At 42.9% G+C, this 25770-nt stretch overlaps 1 protein-coding gene across 2 annotated transcripts in view; it reads right to left on the bottom strand.

The window, feature by feature from the left end:
• The window catches only part of TP53BP2 (tumor protein p53 binding protein 2), a 43445-nt gene extending 20639 nt beyond the window's left edge, over positions 1-22806 (bottom strand). The window contains exons 1-5 of one of the 2 annotated variants that reach the window (XM_065880562.1): positions 22659-22806; positions 17357-17470; positions 13084-13166; positions 2257-2358; positions 138-312 (exon numbers count right to left, since the gene is read on the bottom strand). In XM_065880562.1, coding sequence (XP_065736634.1) covers positions 138-312; positions 2257-2358; positions 13084-13166; positions 17357-17470; positions 22659-22806 — 622 coding nt within the window. Of the gene's footprint in view, positions 1-137; positions 313-2256; positions 2359-13083; positions 13167-17352; positions 17471-22658 lie in introns of those variants that run through there. The other variant, XM_065880568.1, reaches the window with a different exon arrangement.
• Between the last annotated feature and the right edge of the window lie 2964 nt (positions 22807-25770).

The following is a 25770-nucleotide window of genomic DNA, read 5'->3' as shown; positions in this document are numbered from 1 at the left end:
TATTCTTCTTACTTACTGCAAATTCACATAAACTTCCTACACCAACGTGTTTTCTTATACCAATGCGTTTCCTTACACCCGAACAGTTTAACACTGTAGCATTTAGCACTGAGGTAAACCAAACGGGAGCAACTCACCAAGTTTCCCGTTGCTTAGCCTCTTCTGTTCCACGTGGCCTTTAAGTGCTCTCACTTTTTTCAGCTTGGCTTCCTGATTCTCAGCTATTTCTCTGAGCCTCTTAAGCTTTTCCTGTTCAGCAGATTGTTGCTGCTGACGCTGATCTTGCTGTTTCAAAAACTTTAAGCGCTGCTCCTGAAGATATAAGCCATCATCAGACATGTCGTTTTAAACAGCAGAGCACTAACCCACAATTAATCTAACCACACCCTGAGGTGCCCAGGCTGAGGTACACCGGTGGCGTTGCTCTGGTCTCACCATCTGTCCTACACACTGCTATGAGAACCACCTGGGGAGTTTGTGAAAAACAGACTCTCCCGGGCCCAAGCCTAGAATCTACCTCTTAGGGGGTAAGATCCAGGAACCAGTATTTTTATCCAAGTGGTCCTTGTGCAGCAAGCAAGCAGTGATCCTTGAACTAGTTTTCATGAGCGGCGGCTATAATTTTAAGAAGGAGCTCATGTAGAGGGGGAGGCAGTAAAAGAAAGCTATTAAATGATACACTTCGAAGTCCAATTTGGATTCAAACCCAAGCTCTGCCATTTATTAGCTATGAGACTTTGGGCAAATTACATAATTTCACCAAATCCACAAGTCTGTCTCTTCACCTATAAAATGAGATGATCACTAGTCCTCCTAGGGCTACAGTGAGGATTAAATGCAACGTGAAATGTAAATCTCTGTCAACAGTATTGTACATAGTTAGTACACACTCAATACACTTAGAAAAGAGCTAAAGAACTACTTAGTGCCTTTAGAAAACTGCAATAATGCAACTTACAATTTTCTTTCTATTATATTAAAATTTTTAACTGAGTAATATAGCCACACAATTTATAATCAAGGGTAAACTTCACAGATTAATACGGCTAAAACATACAAATAACACAGAAATAGTTTCAAAATAAGACCCTGAGGGTAGAGAGTTATTCTGTTAACAATCAACCTTTTTCTTTGAATTCATGTGCTTGCAACTCAAGGAATGCTGCGTCAGCATCACATGGGACCTTGTTAGAAATGCAAAATGTCAGACTCCAACCCACACCTACTGAATCAAAATATGCATTTTTAACAAGATCCTTAGGTGATCTGTATTCGTATTAAAGTTTGAGAAGCAATGATACACATGATTTTGAAAAAGCTGGTGTCTGGCATCAGAAGTAGAAAGGATGCATCGGAACCCTAGGAAGTATTCCAGGGAAAGCCACCGCGCATGTTGAGAACCACCTTAAAGAATCCCTGGCCATCACTTCAAAGCCCTGCTGGGGACCTTGCTACTCAAACCCTCAAGTTGTTCACCCCAAGTGAACTTAAGGTCCCTCAAAGACTGGTCGGCGGCAGACACTGGGTATTTAGACCAGGGGCTGGCAGACCTGCAGGCGAAATCCAGCTTGCTATCCGTGTTGTAAGTAAAGTCTTCTCGGCACACTGCCATACACATTCGCCTATGGCTGCTTTCCTGCTACAACTGCAGAGCTGAGACAGCACAGCTTGCAAAGCCTAAAATATCCCAGCCCTTTACAGACAAAGTCTGACAATATCTGGCTTAGACTAGAAGCCCATGGCTGGCAGAAGCAGCAGCAGGGAGACTGGTTTAGATAGAAATGGAGAGGCTTCCCGTGTTTTCTTTGTCCAAGGACAGGATGAGAATTAGGTGGTGGGTGAAGAATGTCCCCAGATAAAGGCAAGCAGCCTGTTACCAGTGCCAAGCAGCAGCTGGGGACAGGTTTGCATGAGCAGTAAGCTCCTCTTGCTGTAGTAATGATTCAGGAGAAGGTTAGCCCAGAGTTGTGCCTACAAGCAAAGCTGAAAGGTTCTTTCCGCTGTTCCTGTTTTACTGATACTCGACATAGCGTGGTTAACTCTGATCAGAATGGTGGTCAGGAAGATCTGGAACAACTGGATGATTTAAGGTTTCTATAAAATGCTGCAGTGAAGAGAAGAAAGCAGGTACCTTTCGGGTTGATGGTATCAACACGTATCTATGAGGTAACTGTTTTACTAGTGAATGGAACGTAAACGGCTTTACACACACATTAACAGGAGTGGCCTGTTAGGTCTTTGAAAACACGATATTACCTTAGTGGCCAGCATTTGTTGCTGGGCCTCAATCTGTTGTTGCTGGCGAGATGCCATTTCCTGAAGTTCAGCAAGTGTCAGGTCCATCCTAGGACTATTAACCTACCAAAGAAAAATGCGAACAATCCAACTTAGTACAAAATGATCACAGAGATTCCTCCCTCAAAGGCCCATTTATAAGCATCATCTGAACCAATCATGACAAAATTATTTAGCCATTTTTCTTCCATAATATTAAAGAAACCATTAACTTTTATATTAATACCCCACACTGATTTATTAACATATAAAACATACTAACATACAGACCAACACTCTTCTAAGCTGTAAATTTAAATTAACTAGTTTCAATAGTCAGTAACACAGATGGAACAACTTGGAATTACCTCGTTCTATAGTTAATTTAAATTAGGAAGGCAGTGTTTGACCATATTAAACATGATACTGGGACACTGGCAGCAAACCTAGAATACAGTCATCAAAACACCCTTTAAAACTATGACACTAGAATTTTAAAAATTCAAGATACATTGGGTCACCAGGGACAAAGCAAGATGTTCACTCTCTAAACATCCGTTGGACATGGTCCTAAGAGGTTTAACCAGTGCCACAGAACAAAAAAGTAGAAATAAACTGTGCCCAGATTGAAAACAAAAACGTTTCTTGGATGGGGCTAATGGCAGACTGTGGGAGGGCTCACGCCAAGGAGTACTCCCCCGAACTTTTGTTGCCAGTGTCCTTGTCCCTGTGGTGAGCCACAGCCTCCCTCAGACTCTGCAGGAGTCCCTCCAACACTAGCAGAAAAAGAGGAAAAGTAGAAAAAGGAGATAATGAAGGAACAGCCATTATTCAGTCATTTTTCTGCAGCTTCACCTGAAAGGAGAATTGCTTCTATGTGATTCATTACAAGATACCAACAGCATCAGATACATCAGAAATACATCTACATGTGGAACAACTCCTACAGAACACCTACTGAACGCTGGCAGACGACCTCAGACCTCCCCAAAGGCAAGAAAGTCCCCACATACCTGGGTAGGGCAAAAGAAAATATAAACAGAGACAAAAGGATAGGGACGGGACCTGCACCAGTAGGAAGGAGCTGTGAAGGAGGAAAGGTTTCCACACACTAGAAGCCCCTTCGCGGGTGGAGACTGCGGGTGGCGGAGGGAGAAGTTTTGGAGCCGCGGAGGAGAGCACAGCAACAGGGGTGCGGAGGGCAGAGCGGGGAGATTCCCACACAGAGGATCAGGGCCTACAGGCACTCACCAGCCCGAGAGGCTTGTCTGCTCACCCGCCGGAGCGGGTGGGGCTGGGAGCTGAGGCTCAGGCTTCGGGCCTGAAGGGGTTAGTGCACCACGGCTAGCTGGGAGGGAGTCTGAGAAAAAGTCTGGACCTGCCGAAGAGTCAAGAGACTTTTTCTTCCCTCTTTGTTTCCTGATGCTCGAGAAGAGGGGATTAAGAGCGCTACTTAAAGAAGCTCCTGAGACAGGCATGAGCCGCGGCTAACGTCGCGCACCCCAGAGACAGACATGAGACGCTAAGGCTGCTGTTGCCACCACCGAGAGGCCTGTGTGCGAGCACAGGTCACTATCCACACCTCCCGTCCGGGGAGCCTGTGCCGCCCGCCACTGCCAGGGTCCCGCGATCCAAGGACAACTTCCCCGGGAGAACGCACGGCGCGCCGCAGGCTGGTGCAACGTCACGCCGGCCTCTGCCGCAACGTCACGCCGGCCTCTGCCGCAACGTCACGCCGGCCTCTGCCGCCGCAGGCTCGCCCTGCACTCCGTGCCCCTCCCTCCCCCCCGGCCTGAGTGAGCCAGAGCCCCCAGTCAGCGGCTCCTTTAACCCTGTCCTGTCTGAGCGAAGAACAGACGCCCTCCGGCGACCTACACGCAGAGGCGGGGCCAAATCCAAAGCTGAGCCCCGGGAGCTGTGAGAACAAAGAAGAGAAAGGGAAATCTCTCCCAGCAGCCTCAGGAGCAGCGGATTAAAGCTCCACAATCAACTTGATGTACCCTGCATCTGTGGAATACCTGAATAGACAACGAATCATCTCAAATTGAGGAGGTGGACTTTGAGAGCAAGATTTATTATTTTTCCCCTTTTCCTCTTTTTGTGAGTGTGTATATGTATACTTCTGTGTGAGATTTTGTCTGTATAGCTCTGCTTTCACCATTTGTTCTAGGATTCTATCCGTCCGTTTTTTGTTTTAATTTTTCTTAATAATTGTTTTTTTATTTTAATAACTTTATTTTATTTTACCTTACTTTATTTTCTTTTAGCTTCTTTCTTTCTTTCTTTCTTTCTACTTTTTCTCCCTTTTATTCTGAGCCGTGTGGATGAAAGGCTCTAGGTGCTGCAGGCAGGAGTCAGTGCTGTGCCTCTGAGGTGGGAGAGCCAACTTCAGGACACTGTTCCACAAGAGACCTCCCAGCACCACAGAATATCAAACGGGGAAAATCTCCCAGAGATCTCCATCTCAACACCAGCACCCAGCTTCACTCAACGACCAGCAAGCAACAGTGCTGGACACCCTATGCCAAACAACTACCAAGACAGGAACACAACCTCACCCATTAGCAGAGAGGCTGCCTAAAATCATAATAAGTCCACAGACACCCCAAAACACACCACCAGACATGGACCTGCCCACCAGAAAGACAAGATCCAGCCTCATCCACCAGAACACAGGCACTCCCCTCCACCAGGAAGCCTACACAATCCACTGAACCAACCTTAGCCACTGGGGACAGACATCAAAAACAATGGGAACTACGAAACCTGCAGCCTGCAAAAAGGAGACCCCAAACACAGTAAGATAAGCAAAATGAGAAGACAGAAAAACACACAGCAGATGACAGAGCAAGATAAAAACCCACCAGACCTAACAAATGAAGAGGAAATAGGCAGTCTACCTGAAAAAGATTTCAGAATAATGACAGTAAAGATGATCCAAAATCTTGGAAATAGAGAAAATGCAAGAAACATTTCACAAGGACCTAGAAGAACTAAAGATGAAACAAGCAACGATGAACAACACAATAAATGAAATTAAAAATACTCTAGATGGGATCAGTAGCAGAATAGTTGAGGCAGAAGAACGGATAAGTGACCTGGAAGATAAAATAGTGGAAATAACTACTGCAGAGCAGAATAAAGAAAAAAGAATGAAAAGAACTGAGGACGGTCTCAGAGACCTCTGGGACAACATTAAACGCACCAACATTCGAATTACAGGGGTTCCAGAAGAAGAAGAGAAAAAGAAAGGGACTGAGAAAATTTTTGAAGAGATTATAGTTGAAAACTTCCCTAATATGGGAAAGGAAATAGTCAATCAAGTCCAGGAAGTGCAGAGAGTCCCATACAGGATAAATCCAAGGAGAAACACGCCAAGACACATATTAATCAAACTGTCAAAAATTAAATACAAAGAAAACATATTAAAAGCAGCAAGGGAAAAACAACAAATAACACACAACGGAATCCCCATAAGGTTAACAGCTGATCTTTCAGCAGAAACTCTGCAAGCCAGAAGGGACTGGCAGGACATATTTAAAGTGATGAAGGAGAAAAACCTGCAACCAAGATTACTCTACCCAGCAAGGATCTCATTCAGATTTGATGGAGAAATTAAAAACTTACAGAGAAGCAAAAGCTGAGAGACTTCAGCACCACCAAACCAGCTTTACAACAAATGCTAAAGGATCTTCTCTAGGCAAGAAACACAAGAGAAGAAAAAGACCTATAATAACAAACCCAAAACAATTAAGAAAATGGGAATAGGAACATACATATCGATAATTACCTTAAATGTAAATGGATTAAATGCTCCCACCAAAAGACACAGACTGGCTGAATGGATACAAAAACAAGACCCATATATATGCTGTCTACAAGAGACCCACTTCAGACCTAGAGACACATACAGACTGAAAGTGAGGGAATGGAAAAAGATATTCCATGAAAATGGAAACCAAAAGAAAGCTGGAGTAGCAATCCTCATATCAGACAAAATAGACTTTAAAATAAAGACTGTTAGAAGAGACAAAGAAGGACACTACATAACGATCAAGGGATCGATCCAAGAAGAAGATATAACAATTGTAAATATTTATGCACCCAACACAGAAGCACCTCAATACATAAGGCAAATACTAACAGCCATAAAAGGGGAAATCGACAGTAACACAATCATAGTAGGGGACTTTAACACCCCACTTTCACCAATGGACAGATCATCCAAAATGAAAATAAATAAGGAAACACAAGCTTTAAATGATACATTAAACAAGATGGGCTTAATTGATATTTATAGGACATTCCATCCAAAAACAATAGAATACACATTTTTCTCAACTGCTCATGGAATATTCTCCAGGACAGATCATATCTTGGATCACAAATCAAGCCTTGGTAAATTTAAGAAAACTGAAATTGTATCAAGTATCTTTTCTGACCACAACGCTATGAGACTAGATATCAATTACAGGAAAAGATCTGTAAAAAATACAAACACATGGAGGCTAAACAATACACTACTTAATAACGAAGTGATCACTGAAGAAATCAAAGAGGAAATCAAAAAATACCTAGAAACAAATGACAATGGAGACACAATGACCCAAAACCTATGGGATGCAGCAAAAGCAGTTCTAAGAGGGAAGTTTATAGCAATAGAATCCTACCTTAAGAAACAGGAAACATCTCGAATAGCCAACCTAACCTTGAACCTAAAGCAATTAGAGGAAGAAGAACAAAAAAACCCCAAAGTTAGCAGAAGGAAAGAAATCATAAATATCACATCAGAAATAAATGATAAAGAAATGAAGGAAACGATAGCAAAGATCAATAGAACTAAAAGCTGGATCTTTGACAAGATAAACAAAATTGATAAATCATTAGCCAGACTCATCAAGAAAAAAAGGGAGAAGACTCAAATCAATAGAATTAGAAATGAAAATGGAGAAGTAACAACTGACAATGCAGAAATACAAAGGATAATGAGAGATGACTACAAGCAACTCTATGCCAATAAAATGGACAACCTGGAAGAAATGGACAAATTCTTAGAAATGCACAACCTGCCAAGACTGAATCAGGAAGAAATAGAAAATATGAACAGACCAATCACAAGCACTGAAATTGAAACTGTGATTAAAAATCTTCCAACAAACAAAAGCCCAGGACCAGATGGCTTCACAGGCGAATTCTATCACACATTTACAGAAGAGATAACACCTATCCTTCTCAAACTCTTCCAAAATATAGCAGAGGGAGGAACACTCCCAAAGTCATTCCACGAGGCCACCATCACCTTGATACCAAAACCAGACAAGGATGTCACAAAGAAAGAAAACTACAGGCCAATATGACTGATGAACAAAGATGCAAAAATCCTCAACAGAATACTAGCAAACAGAATCCAACAGCACATTAAAAGGATCATACACCATGATCAAGCAGGGTTTATTCCAGGCATGCAAGGATTCTTCAATATATGCAAATCAGTCAATGTGATACACCATATTAATAAATTGAAGGAGAAAAAGCATATGATCATCTCAATAGATGCAGAGAAAGCTTTCAACAAAATTCAACACCCATTTATGATAAAAACCCTCCAGAAAGTAGGCATAGAGGGAACTTTCTTCAACATAATAAAGGGCATACATGACAAACCCAGAGCCAACATTGTCCTCAATGGTGAAAAACTGAAACCATTTCCACTAAGATCAGGAACAAGACAAGGTTGACCACTCTCACCACTCTTATTCAACATAGTTTTGGAAGTTTTAGCCAGCAATCAGAGAAGAAAAGGAAATAAAATAATACAAATAGGAAAAGAAGTAAAGCTGTCACTGTTCGCAGATGACATGATACTATACATAGAGAATCCTAAAGATGCTGCCAGAAAAGTAGTAGAGCTAATCAATGAATTTGGTAAAGTAGCAGGATACAAAATTAATGCACAGAAATCTCTGGCATTCCTATACACTAATGATGAAAAATCTGAAAGTGAAATCAACAAAACACTCCCATTTACCACTGCAACAAAAAGAATAAAATATCTAGGAATAAACCTACCTAAGGAGACAAAAGACCTGTATGCAGAAAATTATAAGACACTGATGAAAGAAATTAAAGATGATACAAATAGATGGAGAGATATACCATGTTCTTGGATTGGAAGAATCAACACTGTGAAAATGACTCTACTACTCAAAGCAATCTACAGATTCAATGCAATCCCTATCAAACTACCACTGGCATTTTTCACAGAACTAGAACAAAAAATTTCACAATTTGTATGGAAACACAAAAGACCCCGAATAGCCAAAGCAATCTTGTGAATGAAAAACGGAGCTGGAAGAACCAGGCTCCCTGACTTCACACTATACTACAAAGCTACATTAATCAAGACAGTATGGTACTGGCACAAAAACAGAAAGATAGATCAATGGAACAGGATAGAAAGCCCAGAGATAAACTCAGGCACATATGTCACCTTATCTTTGATAAAGGAGGCAGGAATGTACAGTGGAGAAAGGACAGCCTCTTCAATAAGTGGTGCTGGGAAAACTGGACAGGTACATGTGAAAGTATGAGATTAGATCACTCCCTAACACCATACACAAAAATTAGCTCAAAATGGATTAAAGACCTAAATGTAAGGTCAGAAACTATCAAACTCTTAGAGGAAAACATAGGCAGAACACTCTATGACATAAATCACAGCAAGATCCTTTTTGACCCACCTCCTAGAGAAATGGAAATAAAAACAAAAATAAACAAATGGGACCTAATAAAACTTAAAAGCTTTTGCACAGCAAGGTCATAAACAAGACCAAAAGACAACCTTCAGAATGGGAGAAAATATTTGCAAATGAAGCAACTGACAATGGATTAATCTCCAGAATTTACAAGCAGCTCATGCAGCTCAGTAACAGAAAAACAAACAACCCAATCCAAAAATGGGCAGAAGACCTAAATAGACATTTCTCCAAAGAAGATATACAGACTGCCAACAAACACATGAAAGAATGCTCAACGTCATTCATCATTAGAGAAATGCAAATCAAAACTACAATGAGATATCATCTCACACCGGTCAGAATGGCCATTATCAAAAAATCTGGAAACAATAAATGCTGGAGAGGGTGTGGAGAAAAGGGAACCCTCTTGCACTGCTGGTGGGAGTGTGAATTGGTACAGCCACTATGGAGAACTGTATGGAGGTTCCTTAAAAAACTACAAATAGAACTACCATACGACCCAGCAATCCCACTACTGGGCATATACCCTGAGAAAACCAAAATTCAAAAAGAGTCATGTACCACAATGTTCATTGCAGCTCTATTTACAATAGCCAGGACATGGAAGCAACCTAAGTGTCCATCATCGGATGAATGGATAAAGAAGATGCGGCACATATATACAATAGAATATTACTGAGACATAAAAAGAAATGAAGTTGAGCTATTTGTTATGAGGTGGATGGACCTAGAGTCTGTCATACAGAGTGAAGCAAGTCAGAAAGAGAAAGACAAATACCATATGCTAACACATATATATGGAATTTAAGAAAAAAAATATCATAAAGATCCTAGGGGTAAGACAGGAATAAAGACACAGACCTACTAGAGAATGAACTTGAGGATATGGGGAGGGGGAAGGGTAAGCTAGGACAAAGTGAGAAAGTGGCATGGACATATATACACTACCAAATGTAAAATAGATAGCTAGTGGGAAGCAGCATTATAGCACAGGGAGATCAGCTGGGTGCTTTGTGACCACCTAGAGGGGTGGGATAGGGAGGGTGGGAGGGAGGGAGACGCAAGAGGGTAGAGATATGGGATCATATGTATATGTATAACTGATTCACTTTGTTATAAAGCAGAAACCAACACACCATTGTAAAGCAATTATACTCCAATAAAGATGTAAAAAAAAAAAGTTTCTTTTCTGTCTTTACACAAAGAACACGATCTTCTATGAAGAAAATCCTATGGAATCTACAAAAAAGCTACCAGAATAATTTATTTAGCAAGAATGCAGGATAAAACATCAATATGCCAAAATCAATTATATTTCTATATATTAGCAACAACCAGAAACTGAAGAAAATATTTTTAATACCATTAACAATAGCATAAAAAACATGAAGCACTTAGGAATAAATTTAACGGAAGATGTGCCAGATGTGCACACTGAAAACTTCAAAACATGGCTGAGAGAGAGAAGACTTAAATAAATGGCGAAGCGGTGCTCATGAACCGAAAAGCTCAATATTGTCAAGACGGCAATTCTTCCCAAACTGACTTACAGAGTCAACAGAATCCCAACCAAAATCCCAACAGGCTTTTTTTGTATAAATTGACAACCAAATTCTAAAATTCCATATGGAAGTGCAAAGGACATACAATAGCCAAAACTCTGTAAAGAATGAAGTTGAAAACATACACTACCTGACTTCAAGACTTACCATGTTTCAGTAACCAACACAGTGTGTTACTGACATCATGATAGATAAACAGATCGATTGTGCAGGATAGAGAGTCCAAAAATAGACCCACACATACATGGGGTAATTGATTTTAGAAAAAAAGGCAATTGAGTGGAGAAAGTTTAGTGTTTTCAACAAATACTGCTTGTACAACTGCTATCCATATACGAAAAACAAAATGAACTTTAACTCTCACACCATATGCAAATGTTACTGCAAAATGGATCATAAACTTAGACGTAAAATCTAAAACTACAAAACTTCTAAACTGATCAATTATACTGTATTAAAATTAAGAACAAGTCATAGACTGGGAAAAATATTTGCAAATCATCTATGTAATAAAAAACTTGGATCCGGAATATATAAAGAAGCCTTAAACTCAGTAATAAGAAAGTAAACAACCCAATAAAGAAAAAATTAAGCAAAAGAGGTGAACAAATACTTCACCAAAGACAATACACAAATGGCAAATAAGCACACGATAGATGCCCAACATCATTAGCCATTAGAGAAATACAAATTAAAACCACAATGTAATACCACTACACACCTATTAGACAGCCAAAATGAAAAGGAATGACCATACCAAATGTTGGCAAGGATGTGGAAAAAGTAGAACTCTGTGGTGGGGAATGTAAAATAAAACAATCACTTTGGAAAACACTCTGGCAGCTTTTTAAAAGTTAACATACAACACACCACTGTAAAGCAACTGTACTCCAATAAAGATGTTAAAAAAAAAAAAAGTTAACATACATCTACCAAATGACCCAACCATTCCACTCCTAAGTATTCACCCAAAAGAAATAAAAGTATATGTCCATACAAAGATGTGTACCCAAATATTCATTGTAGCTTGATATGGAGTAACTGGAAACAACCCAAATGTCCATCAACAGATGAATGGATAAGGAGTGGTGTAACCAGACAATGAAGTATCTCTCAGCAATAAAAAGGAATCAACTATTGATACACACAGCAAAATGGATTAATCTTAAAATAATTATCCTGAGTAAATTCAGACAAAAAGAGTACATACTGGATGGCTCCATTTATCCTAGATTCTAGAAAATATAACTAATTTGTAGTGACAGAAAGGAGACTTGCTAGCAGTTCCCTGAGGATGGGGAGGGAGGCAAGAAGGAAAGGATTACAGAAGGACGTAAGGAAACTTTTTTTGGGGGGGAGGGGGTGATGGATATGTTCATTATCTTGATTATGGTAATGGCTTCACAGGTGTACACATATGTCAAAACTTATCAAATTGTATACCTGAAATACATGCAGTTTATTATATGAGAATTATGCTTCTATCAAGATGTTTTTTAACAACCCAGTGATGGGACTTCCCGGGTAGTCCAGTGGTTAAGACTCTGCATTTCCAGTGCAGGGGGCATGGGTTCTATCCTTGGTCGGAAAACTACGATCCCGCATGCTGCGTGGCCGAAAAAATAAATAAAAAATTAAAAACCCAGTGACAGGGAAAGATACATTGTGTCAAGATGCACTGAAATCCTGTTAATGGTTGAGACCATTTCTGTTATCGTCATATCAACCTTTCTTCACTGTAAGATAAATATGAGATCGGAGAAGAGAAACAGGAAGAATTTTGGGGGGAAAAACAAAGAATATGGGGAAAGGCAGAGCAGAAGCAAATGTAGGTTGGAGAGAGGTAATTTAGCTAATCCTTAACAGTATTAAAAAGTCTAAGCTCTGAAAAGAAAATGTGTACAAGGAATCCCAAGGATACCTGCTAAAATTCATATGCAGTAGCAAGAGTATTAATATATCATTAATCGCTAAAAACGACGGCAACAAATAAAATCACCAAAAAAACAGACACTTCCTCCAACCTGCTCAACATGTTTTGTTCTGAATTTATGGTACACTCAGCATTTGAATTCTTTCGACAGCCACGTGGAGATCATCAAAATTAACTGTCTTGAAGAAATAAATTTAAAATAGGCCTTTTAGGGCTTCCCTGGTGGCGCAGTGGTTGAGAGTCCGCCTGCCGATGCAGGGGACGTGGGTTCATGCCCCGGTCCGGGAAGATCCCACATGCCGCGGAGCGGCTGGGCCCGTGAGCCATGGCCGCTGGGCCTGCGTGTCCGGAGCCTGTGCTCCGCGGCGGGAGAGGCCACAGCATTGAGAGGCCCGCGTAACGCAAAAAAAAAAAAAAAAAAAAAAAAATAGGCCTTTTAGAAAGGGCCACCCTTAATAACCCACTGAAAAAAAAAGTAACAGTGAATGAGATTTAAAGGTTAAAAAAGCAGTATCACTGTGGTCCATACATGGCATGGGTAACAATGATCACTTACGCCATTCTCCTTTCTTCGATGTTCACCCGGAACTTTTACACCATTTCTTTTTAAACTTGGATCCTGAGACCTTGGTCCGCTCACTAGGCACAAAATTCAGAAAGCAGGCATTAACACTAGAGTTGACAGATATTTTAAGTCCCAGTTCATTTCTCAGTTCCCTGGTGGCGCAGTGGTTGAGAGTCCGCCTGCCGATGCAGGGGACATGGGTTCGTGCCCCGGTCCGGGAAGATCCCACATGCCGCGGAGTGGCTGGGCCCATGAGCCATGGCCGGGGAGCCTGCTGCTCCGCAATGGGAGAGGCCACAACAGTGAGAGGCCCGCGTATCGCAAAAAAAAAAAAAAAAAAAAAAAAGCTCTCTGATATTTTAAGTTGAAAATATACTTAAAATGCTTTCTAGTAGCAATGAAGTTAAGGTCTCGTAATTCAGCCTGTTCTGGAAAACCTTACTTGGAACGGTGAATAAATAGTCAGCATTAGAGGGCTTCCCTGGTGGCGCAGTGGTTAAGAGTCTGCCTGTCGATGCGGGGGACACGGGTTCATGCCCCGGTCCGGGAGGATCCCACGTGCCGCGGAGCGGCTGGGCCCGTGAGCCATGGCTGCTGAGCCTGTGCTCCGCAATGGGAGAGGCCACAGCAGTGAGAAGCCCGCGTACCGCAAAAAAAAAAAAAAAAAGAAAGAAATAGCACTAGAAAATGTCACATGCTAACCATTCCCATGCGTCAGATACCACAGGAGGCAAAGTTAAGAAAATACATGTACTTCTGATTACGGGTCATTCACACCGTTTGCTTAAGTGGCTCCTCCCAGTTCTCTATTTAGCTACTCAGCAGTGAAATTGGGAATAGTTTCATTGAAACAAATAAAAGTGAAAATTAAATCAACCCATCCTTGTACTCGTTAAAGAGTTTGTACCTTACACGGGAAGGAAGCAACTGAAAACAGAACAAGTGGCATTTCGAACATTTAGTCATTTTGCGATAATTCCGAAGTATTATCAAGTATTTCCCCATTTATTTAAGTAAAAAAATTTCCATTTTCTTAGCTTGGGAAAGTACTAATTGGAAAGCACTGTGCATTCTGCTTTTTTGGCTAAAAGAATTTTTCAAGCCCAAATATATGGGTCTCTCAGTACCACTTAAAGCATCATGCAGGGAAAATAGTCTTAAACTGATAAATTATAAGAAACAATATCAAAGAGAATTTCTTAAATATGTGAAATTAAGCTTAGACCTGTACTTCCCAGGAGTTAGAAAATTTATTAAATTATCTCCCAAGAGGTTTTAGATTAAAATTTCTTTTGAATCAAATCTCTATTGTACCTGCCTGGAAGCTTAGCACAAATTTCCAGTAAATAAACATGTCTATCCTCAGGGCCACGTAGCACGCTTACATCTAACTCCAATGAGTTAGCTTTTTTTTTTTTTTTTTGCGGTACGCGGGCCTCTCACTGTTGTGGCCTCTCCCATTGCGGAGCACAGGCTCTGGACGCGCAGGCTCAGCGGCCATGGCTCACCGGGCCCAGCCGCTCCGCGGCACGTGGGATCTTCCCGGATCGGGGCACGAACCCGTGTCCCCTGCATCGGCAGGTGGACTCTCAACCACTGCACCACCAGGGAAGCCCTACTTTTAAATACTGTTCAATTCTCTGACAAAACAGCTCAGGTAACCTGTGACAATATTTCCGTAGAAGAAAAAAAAAATCTATCACTTAGGTATAACTGCTTTCTTTGCTGCCTCAAAGAAAGAGCACTCCGCCAGTTTCTCCTTGGCATGTTCAGTTACATAATCAGAGTAAAAAGCAAGAGTTTTAAAATTAATGTCATATACATTGTGGGTCACAGGTCCTAGTTAAACTGGAAAAAGAATACAGTAACAGTCTCCTAATCTGTAATCTAGAAGTCTACACCACAAAGGCTGACACTGAACAGCAATCCTGTTTTATCCCGGTTTGGACACTATGTGGCACTGGTGTTTTGCAACAATGTGAAAACAGCGTCTTTATCTTCAGATTATATTTCTCACATTACAGACACACTGAAACTGCGTACTGCACTATTGAGAGGCTGTTTAATAATTTACCCGGTACGATAGAGAAAGATATTTGAACTAGTAGATCAACGGGGAAAATTCATCTAATTTACTAAAAGAAGATGTATGCAGTAATGTAAACAAAGGACAAAATAAAAATAAGATGCAGATGCCAACTTAAAACCACAAAAAAGAAGGCTGCTTTAGGAAAAAAAAAAAATGCATGCTTATTTAAAATAAAATTACAGACACCAGAGACACTGAAAGGCCTGGGAGCCAGCCTGGCTGAAGTGACTCAGGTTCCACTCCTGCCTCTGCCTCTAGGGACGTGGCCTCTGACAAGTCATTTAACCCCTGAGTATCAGTCTTTCTCATCTGTAGAGTAAGAGGCCAGACTAAGTCAATTCTGGGGTCCCCCACGGTCTGAATGTCTAATTGCTGGGTACCATGTGGACATTTGTACTAAAGGAATAAAACTGAGATTCTGTGACATCTAATAATTAACCTCTGTTACCGACATTCTTACTCCCAAGAATTATACATATACTGAAGTCACAAACCTTCCATTTTAAAAGTTCCAACATTTTTAGAAACACCTAGTAATCCTGTTCTGACCAGTGGTTTCCCACTGAGAACAAAGTTTCCCCACAGATCTCAGACCTGAAACTGCCTTTTCTCCCATGTCCTATGAGATCTCCAGGGTCACAGGGATGGCTGTGTCCTGATGTCTAGGGCTGCTTTCAGTCCACTATTTCTCCACCTTCATGTATTACCTTCTACCCTCTCCTCACTGTCATCTATAAACTCTGGTCACAACCCTCAGTCACCACAGATGTGACCACCTGACCCCCCTGTTCTCCCCACTCCAAGTCCTGCCTTCATGCTGGATGACCTTACCACCCAAAAGCTCACCTCTAGGATCCGTGGCCTCCTACCTCCTCGCTAATTCAGGATCATTTCATGGCCCGGTGCAGGACCACGTCACCTAGAGGTGCTCTACCCCTGAAATCTTAAATTCAGACTTTCTACTTTTTGACCATAATTTCCTCTCACTGCACCTGTGCATGAATCTGAGACATGCAGTTCCTTAGCACTGGTCTGCTCTTGCCCTGCAGCCCCCCTGCCTTCACTGCGCCCCCACCCAGCTTAGACGTCATCTCACCAACATCCTCGTCTTCCCTGTCCCACTGACTCCACTGAACTGGTCTGGCCAAACCCCAACCTTGGGTGAATCCAACCATCTCCTCTTACAACCCTCTGGGCTGCAGAGCATCACTGGGGAAAAAAAATCACCCATGGTCTCCTGGTCTCTAGTCTCAACTGGCCTCCAGGGGACCCTGGTCCCCCAGCAGCACTCTCTCCTGTTCTCCACCATGGCTCCAACCATCACTTTCACACGGCTGTGCCTCCTATCTCAGAGAAAACAAATGGTCTCAGATGAGAAGCCCCTCCCACTGCTCCCACAGGGAGCACACATTTACCTGCCTCTGCAAAGTTTCCCTCCCACCCAGTTAAAATGGAAGAGAGAATAAAGACGCAGACTTAAGAGAACGGACTTGAGGACACAGCAGGGGCAGGGGGAGCGGGGGGCAGGGAAGGGGAAGCTGGGATGAAGTGAGAGACTGGCATGGACATATATACACTACCAAATGTAAAACAGAGGGCTAGTGGGAAGCAGCCGCATAGCACAGGGAGATCAGCTCGGTGCTTTGTGACCACCTAGAGGGGTGGGATAGGGAGGGTGGGAGGGAGACGCAAGAGGGAGGAGATATGGGGATATATGTATATGCATAGCTGATTCGCTTTGTTATAAAGCAGAAACTAACACACCATTGCAGAGCAATTATACTACAATAAAGATATTAAAAATAAATTTTAAAAATAAATAAATAAATAATGGAAGAGAGACCCTTCCCCCACCACCTCCCACTGGCTGACTTGCCCATCGAGCATTCCCTCCTTCTTGTATTTCAACCCGCTGCTCTACTGACTCCTTCCTTCCCGCCCACATTAAAAACTGTTGCCAAACTTTTCCCATCTTCCAAGAAAACAGAACAATCTGAACCACACCCCTTTCTCCCCACCCCCCCAGTCAGGGCTTAGAAGAGCTGTCTATCCTCGCTGTTCCCACTTCCTTACCTCTCACTTACCCCCCAAATTACCTGGCTCCTGATCATGTGCTACACCCCAGCATGAAATAAAACTTCAGATCTTTGTTATGACTGATAGGATGCTACCTACCAATGTCCCTGCCAGGGGGGCGTTCATGGCGAAGGAAGAACCGAACTTCACTCCTCTGACTTCCAAACCGTTGCAGGACATCAAACATTCGCTCATTATCGGCAACTGGACGTTCTAAAAAAAACGAATAAATGAGGTACAAATCATGTTATCTGCAGGTAAAAAGAAAGACGAACATATCATTTACTGTCTATCCTTCATGCAAATTATGCATTATGAATGCAGAAGTTACTATTTTACATCTTTTTTTTTTAAAGAACCCTTAGAAAATGAAGCATCACCAACTTTCCACCCATATAATCAGGGTCAAACGTGGGTGGAGTACTGGGGGGAGGACTGGATCCCAGCCGCTAGCAGGAGCTCAGGAGTCTAATTCAGTGGCCCCTCACTAGCCATAGGCAGGCTGGGAAGCTCTGCGGGTTCCAAAGCTCCTGTCATCTATTCCATAGGACAGTCTCTGAGGTCCCTTCTAACTCTAATGGTTCTATGATTCTCTAAGTATACAAATGAAACATTAAAAAACAGCTTTCTAAATAGTGTAGCTTACTGTCTATTGTTTTTTTAAATTACAATTTTATAAACTACGTTAAAAAAAAATCAGACACATGCATTTCCAAACAAAAGCCTCTTTACTGCCCTGAAAATATGCTTCTTTGGCCCTTCTTCCAGTGAGACTGCCAGTTGTCAGAACTTTTCTAGAGACAAAAAGAAGGGCATAGCTAAATACCCTAAGAAATGGGAACTTTAGGAGAAACCAGATATCTTAAGCTCCCCTCAAAAAATCTTCCAATCTTAAGGGATCTGGATATAAAAACCAAATATACTGTCTGAGGATGCAACTGTTTAAAACGAAAGAACTCCGGTAACATCGATATAATTTTTAATATAAGAAAGTTGAAACAGCCTAAGAAAACTCAATGCACTTGTCAGTAATCAAAGACACTATCTGAGTACCTTAAATAAACAACACGGGCAGAGAATGGGGCAGCCAAGGGTTCAGCAGCCAGTTCTGTGAACTAAGCCCTGAACTTAATCTGCTCGGTTGCAACGAAAGTACAGCTCTGGTTCTTGACAAACTGAGTTGACACAGATACCCCTCTCTCCTCTAAACTGGGGAAATTCTAACTAAGACCACCCCCCAAAAGGAAACACCCATAGCTGAGTAGACACCCTCCCAAAAGAAACTCTCAGCAGATCCTCCACCTCCTCACAAAAAAACCAAAACCACACACACACACACACACACACACACACACACACAGACACTTTATTTCAAAAGAAGTGAAATCCCCAGGTTCCATAAGCAAAGAGGGAATTCAAAGGAAGGGAAGTAACTTCCAGTCCACGCTGGGTTGGACCGTCTTACAAGGTCTAGGAGCTAAGGTCCTGATGGCCTATGACGACAAAAAATCAGGCTTAGGCCAGCAAACGCTGAAACACACTTCAAAGGTCTCAAAGCCGCCTATTCACCCCATGCTCTGACCACACCAATCCCCTTGTCCTGGCATCCGTGCCTATGTGACTTTGAACAAGCCATTCCTAGCATTGAGAACTGTCCCCAGCACCCTTTTCTCCTTCTGCAGATGGAGCACATCCACCTATTCCTGCAGTCATCGCAATGTATGATACATGTCTGCTGATTCCTGCTTTTACTTGAAGGCAGGACACTTTCATCTCTCTATTCCTCACAATCAAGCACAGTTCCCAGTACATTATAGGAATCCAAGAAACGTTCTCTTAGCAAACAAATGAGTGGGGAGTAAGGAAATGGAGATGGCAAATAAAAGCTACATATTTTGAAAGACTGTCAGTTAAAGGAAATGGGAAACTTGAGAAGCTAACAAAGTGGAAGCAACAAATTTTTTATTTTTATTTTTTAAATTTTATTTATTCATTTATTTATTTTTGGCTGCACGCGGGCTTTCTCTAGTTGCGGCGAGCGGGGGCTACTCTTCATCGCGGTGTGCGGGCTTCTCACTGCGGTGGCTTCTCTTGTTGCGGAGCACAGGCTCTAGGCGCGCAGGCTTCAGTAGCTGTGGCACACGGGCTCAGTAGTTGTGGCTGTAGAGCGCCGGCTCAGTAGTTGTGGTGCATGGGCTTAGCTGCTCCATGGCATGTGGGATCTTCCCAGACCAGGGCTCAAACCCGTGTTCCCTGGACTGGCAGGCGGATTCTTAACCACTGTGCCACCAGGGAAGTCCAAATGTACTATTTTTAAAATGGGGCACCTTGAACAATTTACAGCAAAAAAGGAGTTGAAAACATAACAGCTATTACTTGCTGAGAGCTAACATAAAGTGCTATGCTAACGGGGGCTATGCTAAACCCCCTTCAAATGTCAGCTCCTGGGATCCTCACACAATCCTATGCAATAGGTTCAATTATTATCCCAATTATGCAGGGAAAACACTTGAGGACTACTGAGATTAAGTACCTTGTCTGAAGTTATAAAGCTAGTAAATGAAAGAGACAAGATTTTGATACCTAAGACCTTGATCTTAATCACACCATACAGACAACCCTCAAATGAGTTATGAATTCACTGTAAACAATCAAAAGCCCCAAAGAATTTTTCAGGGAACATTTCAAGGTAATTCTAAAACCTATCTGAAAAAGAAAATACACGAGAATACTACAGGATAACAATGAAATGAGCACTTGCCTTACAATACCAAACCTTCTATAAAACTATAGTAATTAAAACTATTTGGTCCTATCATAAAACTAGAAGAAAACAATAAAAGTAACTGACTAAAGCTTATAGAAACATAACTTCATATAAGATATAACAAGAATTCAAAGTGACATTTCACATCAGTAAGGAAAAAGACAGCTGTTCAATAAGACACTTAAAAAAAATTCGCGGGGGACTTCCCTGGTGGTGCAGTGGATAAGACTCTGCACTCCCAATGCAGGGGGCCCGGGTTCAATCCCTGGTCAGAGAACTAGATCCCACATGCATGCCGCAATTAAGAATTCACATGGCACAACTAAGGAGCTGGCGAGCCACAACTAAGGAGCCCGCCTGCCGCAACTAAGACGGGCGCAACCAAATAAATAATTAATTAATTAAAAAAAAATTTCACGGGATTTCCGTGGTGGCGCAGTGGTTAAGAATCTGCCTGCCAATGCAGGGGACACGGGTTTGAGCCCTGGTCCGGGAAGATCTCACATGTCACGGAGCAACTGTGCGCCACAGTTGTGACACTGTGCGCCACAACTAAGCCTGCGTGCCACAACTACTGAGCCTGTGTGCCACAACTACTGAAGCCCACGTGCCTAGAGCGCATGCTCCACAAGAGAAGCCACCTCAGTGAGAAGTCTGCACACCGCAATGAAGAGCAGCCCCTGCTCACCACAACTAGAGAAAGCCTGAGCGCAGCAACGAAGACCCAACGCAGACATAAATAAATAAATAAATAAATAAATTCATTAAAATAAATAAAAGAATTCCATCAATAATCAAAAACAAGGAGACCATGCCAGGCTCCCAGAAAAAAAAAAAAGTTTCAACTCAGAGAGTGAGCCTTGGCAAAGTGAAAGAACACTTCTTGCTCTAATCAGCCAGAAGGGTAGGCACACATGCAGAGAAACCTGAGGTAAGTACAGAGGAAGGAAACCGAGGAAGCTCACGATGCGTGGTTTCAATCATCTTGGGAAAGTAATTTGCAGAATGCAAGGAGGCCACCAGAGCAACGAGAAGCTCATTTATTCATTCAGTAAATATTTATCGAGCACTCCCTCTGAGCTGGGGTGCAGCAAGGAACAAGACAAGCAGGTCTCTGCTCTTAGGGAGTTTACATTCTTGTGCGTGTGTGTGAGGCTACGGGGATTAAAGAGGCAATAAACTAATAAACACACACAAAAAACCAGACACACCTCACGCAGAGGATCAAATCAGGATGGAACTGTAAAACAGAGAACCTCATGCCTGCTTTAGTAGGAAGCTCGGGAGAAGCATCTCCGAGGAGGCAATGTTTTAGCTGCAATCCAAATGACCAGAGGGAACCAGCAATGACAAAATCTGGAGAGAGAGCAATAGAGGCAGAGCGAACAGCTGCCGCCACTGGCTCTAAGGAGGGAAAGAGCGTTGTTTATCCAGGAATATAAAATAGCTGCAGGAGGCAGGCAAGGAGGAAAATGGTTCCAGATGACATCAAAGACCTCACAATCTCAGATCAAGACTTTGGATTTTATTCTAAGTAGAAGAGAAAGCCATCAAAGGGTTTAAACAGGAAAGTCGAACTATCAGATTTTTTTTTTTTTTTTGCGGTACGCAGGCCTCTCACTGTCGTGGCCTCCCGTTGCGGAGCACAGGCTCTGGACGCACAGGCTCAGCGGCCATGGCTCACGGGCCCAGCCGCTCCACAGCATGTGGGATCTTCCCGGACCGGGACACGAACCCATGTCCCCTGCATCGGCAGACGGACTCTCAACCACCGCGCCACCAGGGAAGCCCAAACTATCAGATTTTTATTTAAAAAGGATCACTTGGGTTTCTTTATGGGACTGGTCTAATCTAGCTCCTATGTGAAGTAAGCAATTCGGGGAGAGTGTAGAAGACCTTCCTGAACACGCAGCTGTAGGGAAGTCAACGGAAGATGAGTAAGAGGACTGGCCTGGGAAGCAGCGGATGCTCAGCTGGAGTCACATACCAGGAACGGTGTGAATGCAATGAACACAGTGGGAAACTCGTGCTGGGACACTGCACCCCCAGGGGAGAAAAAGGAAACAGTGGGAGCTCACTCAGGCTGTACAGAAACAAAGCAGAAATCATGAAAAATTATTCCCGCATCTACAAACTCCTAAGGGGCCAAAAAGAAACCAGGCTGTCCCATTTCAGGGCTCCAAAGAACTAAGTAAGGGAGTTGATGTCAAGGCTTAAAATAATGTCTATGTCTCCTGCCACCACAGTAACTCAACACCGAAGAGCTTTCCCGAAAAACCTACAAAACCTCAGAGAGGGCAAAACAATCAGGACACCTCAAATTCCTAATTAAGTGCAGCTTAAGCATACAAGAAACACTTGTGAGCGCTATACACTTTACCATAACACCCCAGAAGCTTCCACCCTGTGTATCAGCTGCCTATCTTTTGACCTTTCATACTGGAGTGTCTACGGTGTCTTGCAGAAAAAGGAAACAGCAAAGAGACTTTGTAGGTCGCAACAGAACTGGACTGAGAATACTATCTCTGATGGACACCCTATCCTGCAGTTTCTCCACGGATAAACACGTGCGGCACACAGCGCCTCGTCTAAAACCGATGATAATGCAAGACGGCACGACCGAAGCACGCATACCGGAGCCGCACCACACTTCAGCCAGGTGGCAATCGCTCTCGCCAGGTTCTTTGCAAAGATCCACCACGTCTCTGCAGATGGTTTCCGGAGTAACTGGGACTTCCGTGAAGTGCTGCTCGTTGTTGCTGAGGTACACGGTAAGAAACATCTGGAAACAAAAGGAGAAACACAACAGTTATCAGTACTGTCTACACTGGTGCTGGTCACTTTCTACCCACCTCGGATTCCTTTCCCCAGATGGTCTCAGTTGAAGTGCAAATGCACAACAGGACCATCTGGCTGTTCCCTGGCCTGAGGAAGGGAGGGACCTGGAGCTCGGCCGATGGACACCGGCCCCCCTCTCCTGGCAGCGCCTGCAGAGCCCTTGGGGATCCCCGGAGCACAGGCAAATCAGTGCACACAAAAGGTCGTATTAAATTTTCTACTGGGAATTCCCTGGCAGTCAAGTGGTTAAGACTACCTGCTTCCAATGCAGGGGACATGGGTTCAATGCCTGGTCAGGGATCCCACATGCCCTGTGGTACGGCCAAAAAAAAGTCTTCCTCTGACATTTTATTCATGTTATTTGTTTACCAAATACTTATGTAGTTCTTAGTATGATGTGCCAGACCCATACTACAAATAGATATTCTTATCAGTCCTGTGAAGATGATCGGGGATGATGATCTCTCACACACACACACACACACACATTTATGCAAAGCCTCTTTTGGGAAGGATACACAAGAACAAAACGTGTTGCTTCTGAGGGTGGGGATGTCTTTTCTTATAAAAAGAAAAGATGCAGGGCTTCCCTGGTGGCGCAGTGGTTGAGAGTCCACCTGCCGATGCAGGGGATAGGGGCTCGTGCCCCGGTCCAGGAAGATCCCACATGCCGCGGAGCGGCTGGGCCCGTGAGCCATGGCCGCTGAGCCTGCGCGTCCAGAGCCTGTGCTTCGCAACGGGAGAGGCCACAACAGTGAGAGGCCCACGTACTGCAAAAATAAATAAATAAATAAAAAAGAAAAGATGCACTATCTACTTTTACTGGGAGAAAGACTGCTATTGAGTTTTATTTATTTATTGTGGGGTCTTCGTTGCTGTGTGCAGGCTTTCACTAGTTGCAGTGAGCAGGGGCTACTCTGTTGTGGTGCACGGGCTTCTCATTGTCGTGGCTTCTCTTGTTGTGGAGCACAAGCTCTCGGTGCGCGGGCTCCAGTAGTTGTGGCACGTGGGCTCAGCAGTTGTGCCTTGCAGGCTCTAGAGCTCAGGCTCAGTAGTTGTGGCGCACGGGCTTAGTTGCTCCACGGCACATGTGATCTTCCCGGGCCAGGGCTTAAACCATGTCCCCTGCATTGGCAGGTGGATTGTTAACCAGTGTGCCACCAGGGAAGCCCAATACTGCATCTTAAAGACACTGCAACTAAAGAATTCAAGTTTTAAAAAAATAAATAAAAATGCACGACAATTAAAAAAAGGAATACAAGTTTTCATACCTATTAAATAACCAAAAATAACCCACACAAAAAAACCGTTGTTAACTCCCAGTACTGAAGAAACTGAATGAATCAACAAACAAATTGATGGCGGCAATGCAAGTCAGCACACTCCCACAGCTCACTCACTCAGTGAGGACCTATGCCGGGAAGACTAGTGTGTATCAGGATAAAACAAAACAATAAACAAAAACACCAGACAACTTGAAAGCGTAATCCCACCGTGAGAATTTATCCTGTGAAAATAACTCTAATCAAAGAGAATACAAAGCCTGTGAAACGTGAACTTGATGGGCCGTTATACATTCTGTAAAAATAATTAATGAGACTATGCCAAACACTGGGGGAAATTGGGGTTTTAAGGCTCTAACAAAGCAGAATGAGTAGGATCTGCCCTGTGACCACACTGACACAAGGACATCATACGACAGCTGTAGCACCTGCCAACAGTCAGCTACACAGCTTCCCATCCAGCTTAAACCTCGCTGCCCATTACCCCTGAGGTGAGACAGATGCATTAGGCTCTTCTTTTCTTTTTTGTGGGGGGGGGGGGGTAAGGGGGGAAGGAGGGGGAAGGCAGTGCCTCATGGAAACTATGACGGAAACTGGCTAAAACAGCAGACTGGGTGCCTCAAGGATCCGGTCCAAGTAAGGGGAGAAGATGACATGCGTAAGAGAAGACGGCCCACTGGGTCAGCAGGCTCAGCCCCCGGGGGCTTCCCACCTCCTCCCTGCACTAAAACCATGAGTTCTTAAGGTAAGCCAAGTCTCCACTTCCTGCAACCAAAACTCTTTAACTCACATAAACATGTGTAGCATAGAAAGTAACCCCCAAAACTAGAAAACATGAGAAGCGTACCCATTACAGCTAGAGGGTAACCCAGAAAAAAAAGAGTTTAAGTGGATAATGTTGAAACAGTAAAATATATAAAACCAAAACTAGAAGAATTTGCCAGGATGAGCTCAGAAGCTTTCACGCTAACTGTTATCAGGTTCTTCACATTCTGATCAACTGTGCTACATAAAGATAGATACATAGTTCTAGGCCTCAACTTAGTCAACACTTTCAAACTGTTACACAAAATGAACACAGGTTTCCACCCTGCTGCTGCTCTGGATACATATACAGTGCATTTAACGAGAGAGATAAATAATTTACACTTCAGTATTAAACTGTACTCCTCCTCAATATTCCCTACCCACACCAATACTCTCTTTGAAGTTCAACACTTCAAACATAGTAACTGTTTTCTTTGTAAATATGAGACCTAGAGGCATTCATTAAATGACAGAAATAGTTAGTATACAGTATATATACGAAACATACTGTATCAACAAATAAAAGGCTATTACATAAGACAACAGTACCTTATTCAAACGATCCTCCCACTAAGGACCAAAAATTAAAAATCTGGATGAAGGTGTTTAAATTTAAGAGCATTGAAAGCTAATGAGGGGGGACTTCCCTGGTGGCGCAGTGATAAGAATCCACCTGCCAATGCAGGGGACACGGGTGCGAGCCCCGGTCCGGGAAGATCCCACATGCCACAGAGCAACTAAGCCCGTGTGCCACAACCACTGAGCCTCCGCTCTAGAGCCCGCGAGCCACAACTACTGACCCCACGTGCCACAACTAC

This window comes from Phocoena phocoena, chromosome 1 (assembly GCF_963924675.1).
Source record: "Phocoena phocoena chromosome 1, mPhoPho1.1, whole genome shotgun sequence".
In the NCBI taxonomy this organism is placed as follows: domain Eukaryota; kingdom Metazoa; phylum Chordata; class Mammalia; order Artiodactyla; family Phocoenidae; genus Phocoena; species Phocoena phocoena.
Note: the sequence above shows the minus strand (reverse complement) of the source record. Positions and strands in the feature narration are given on the sequence as shown.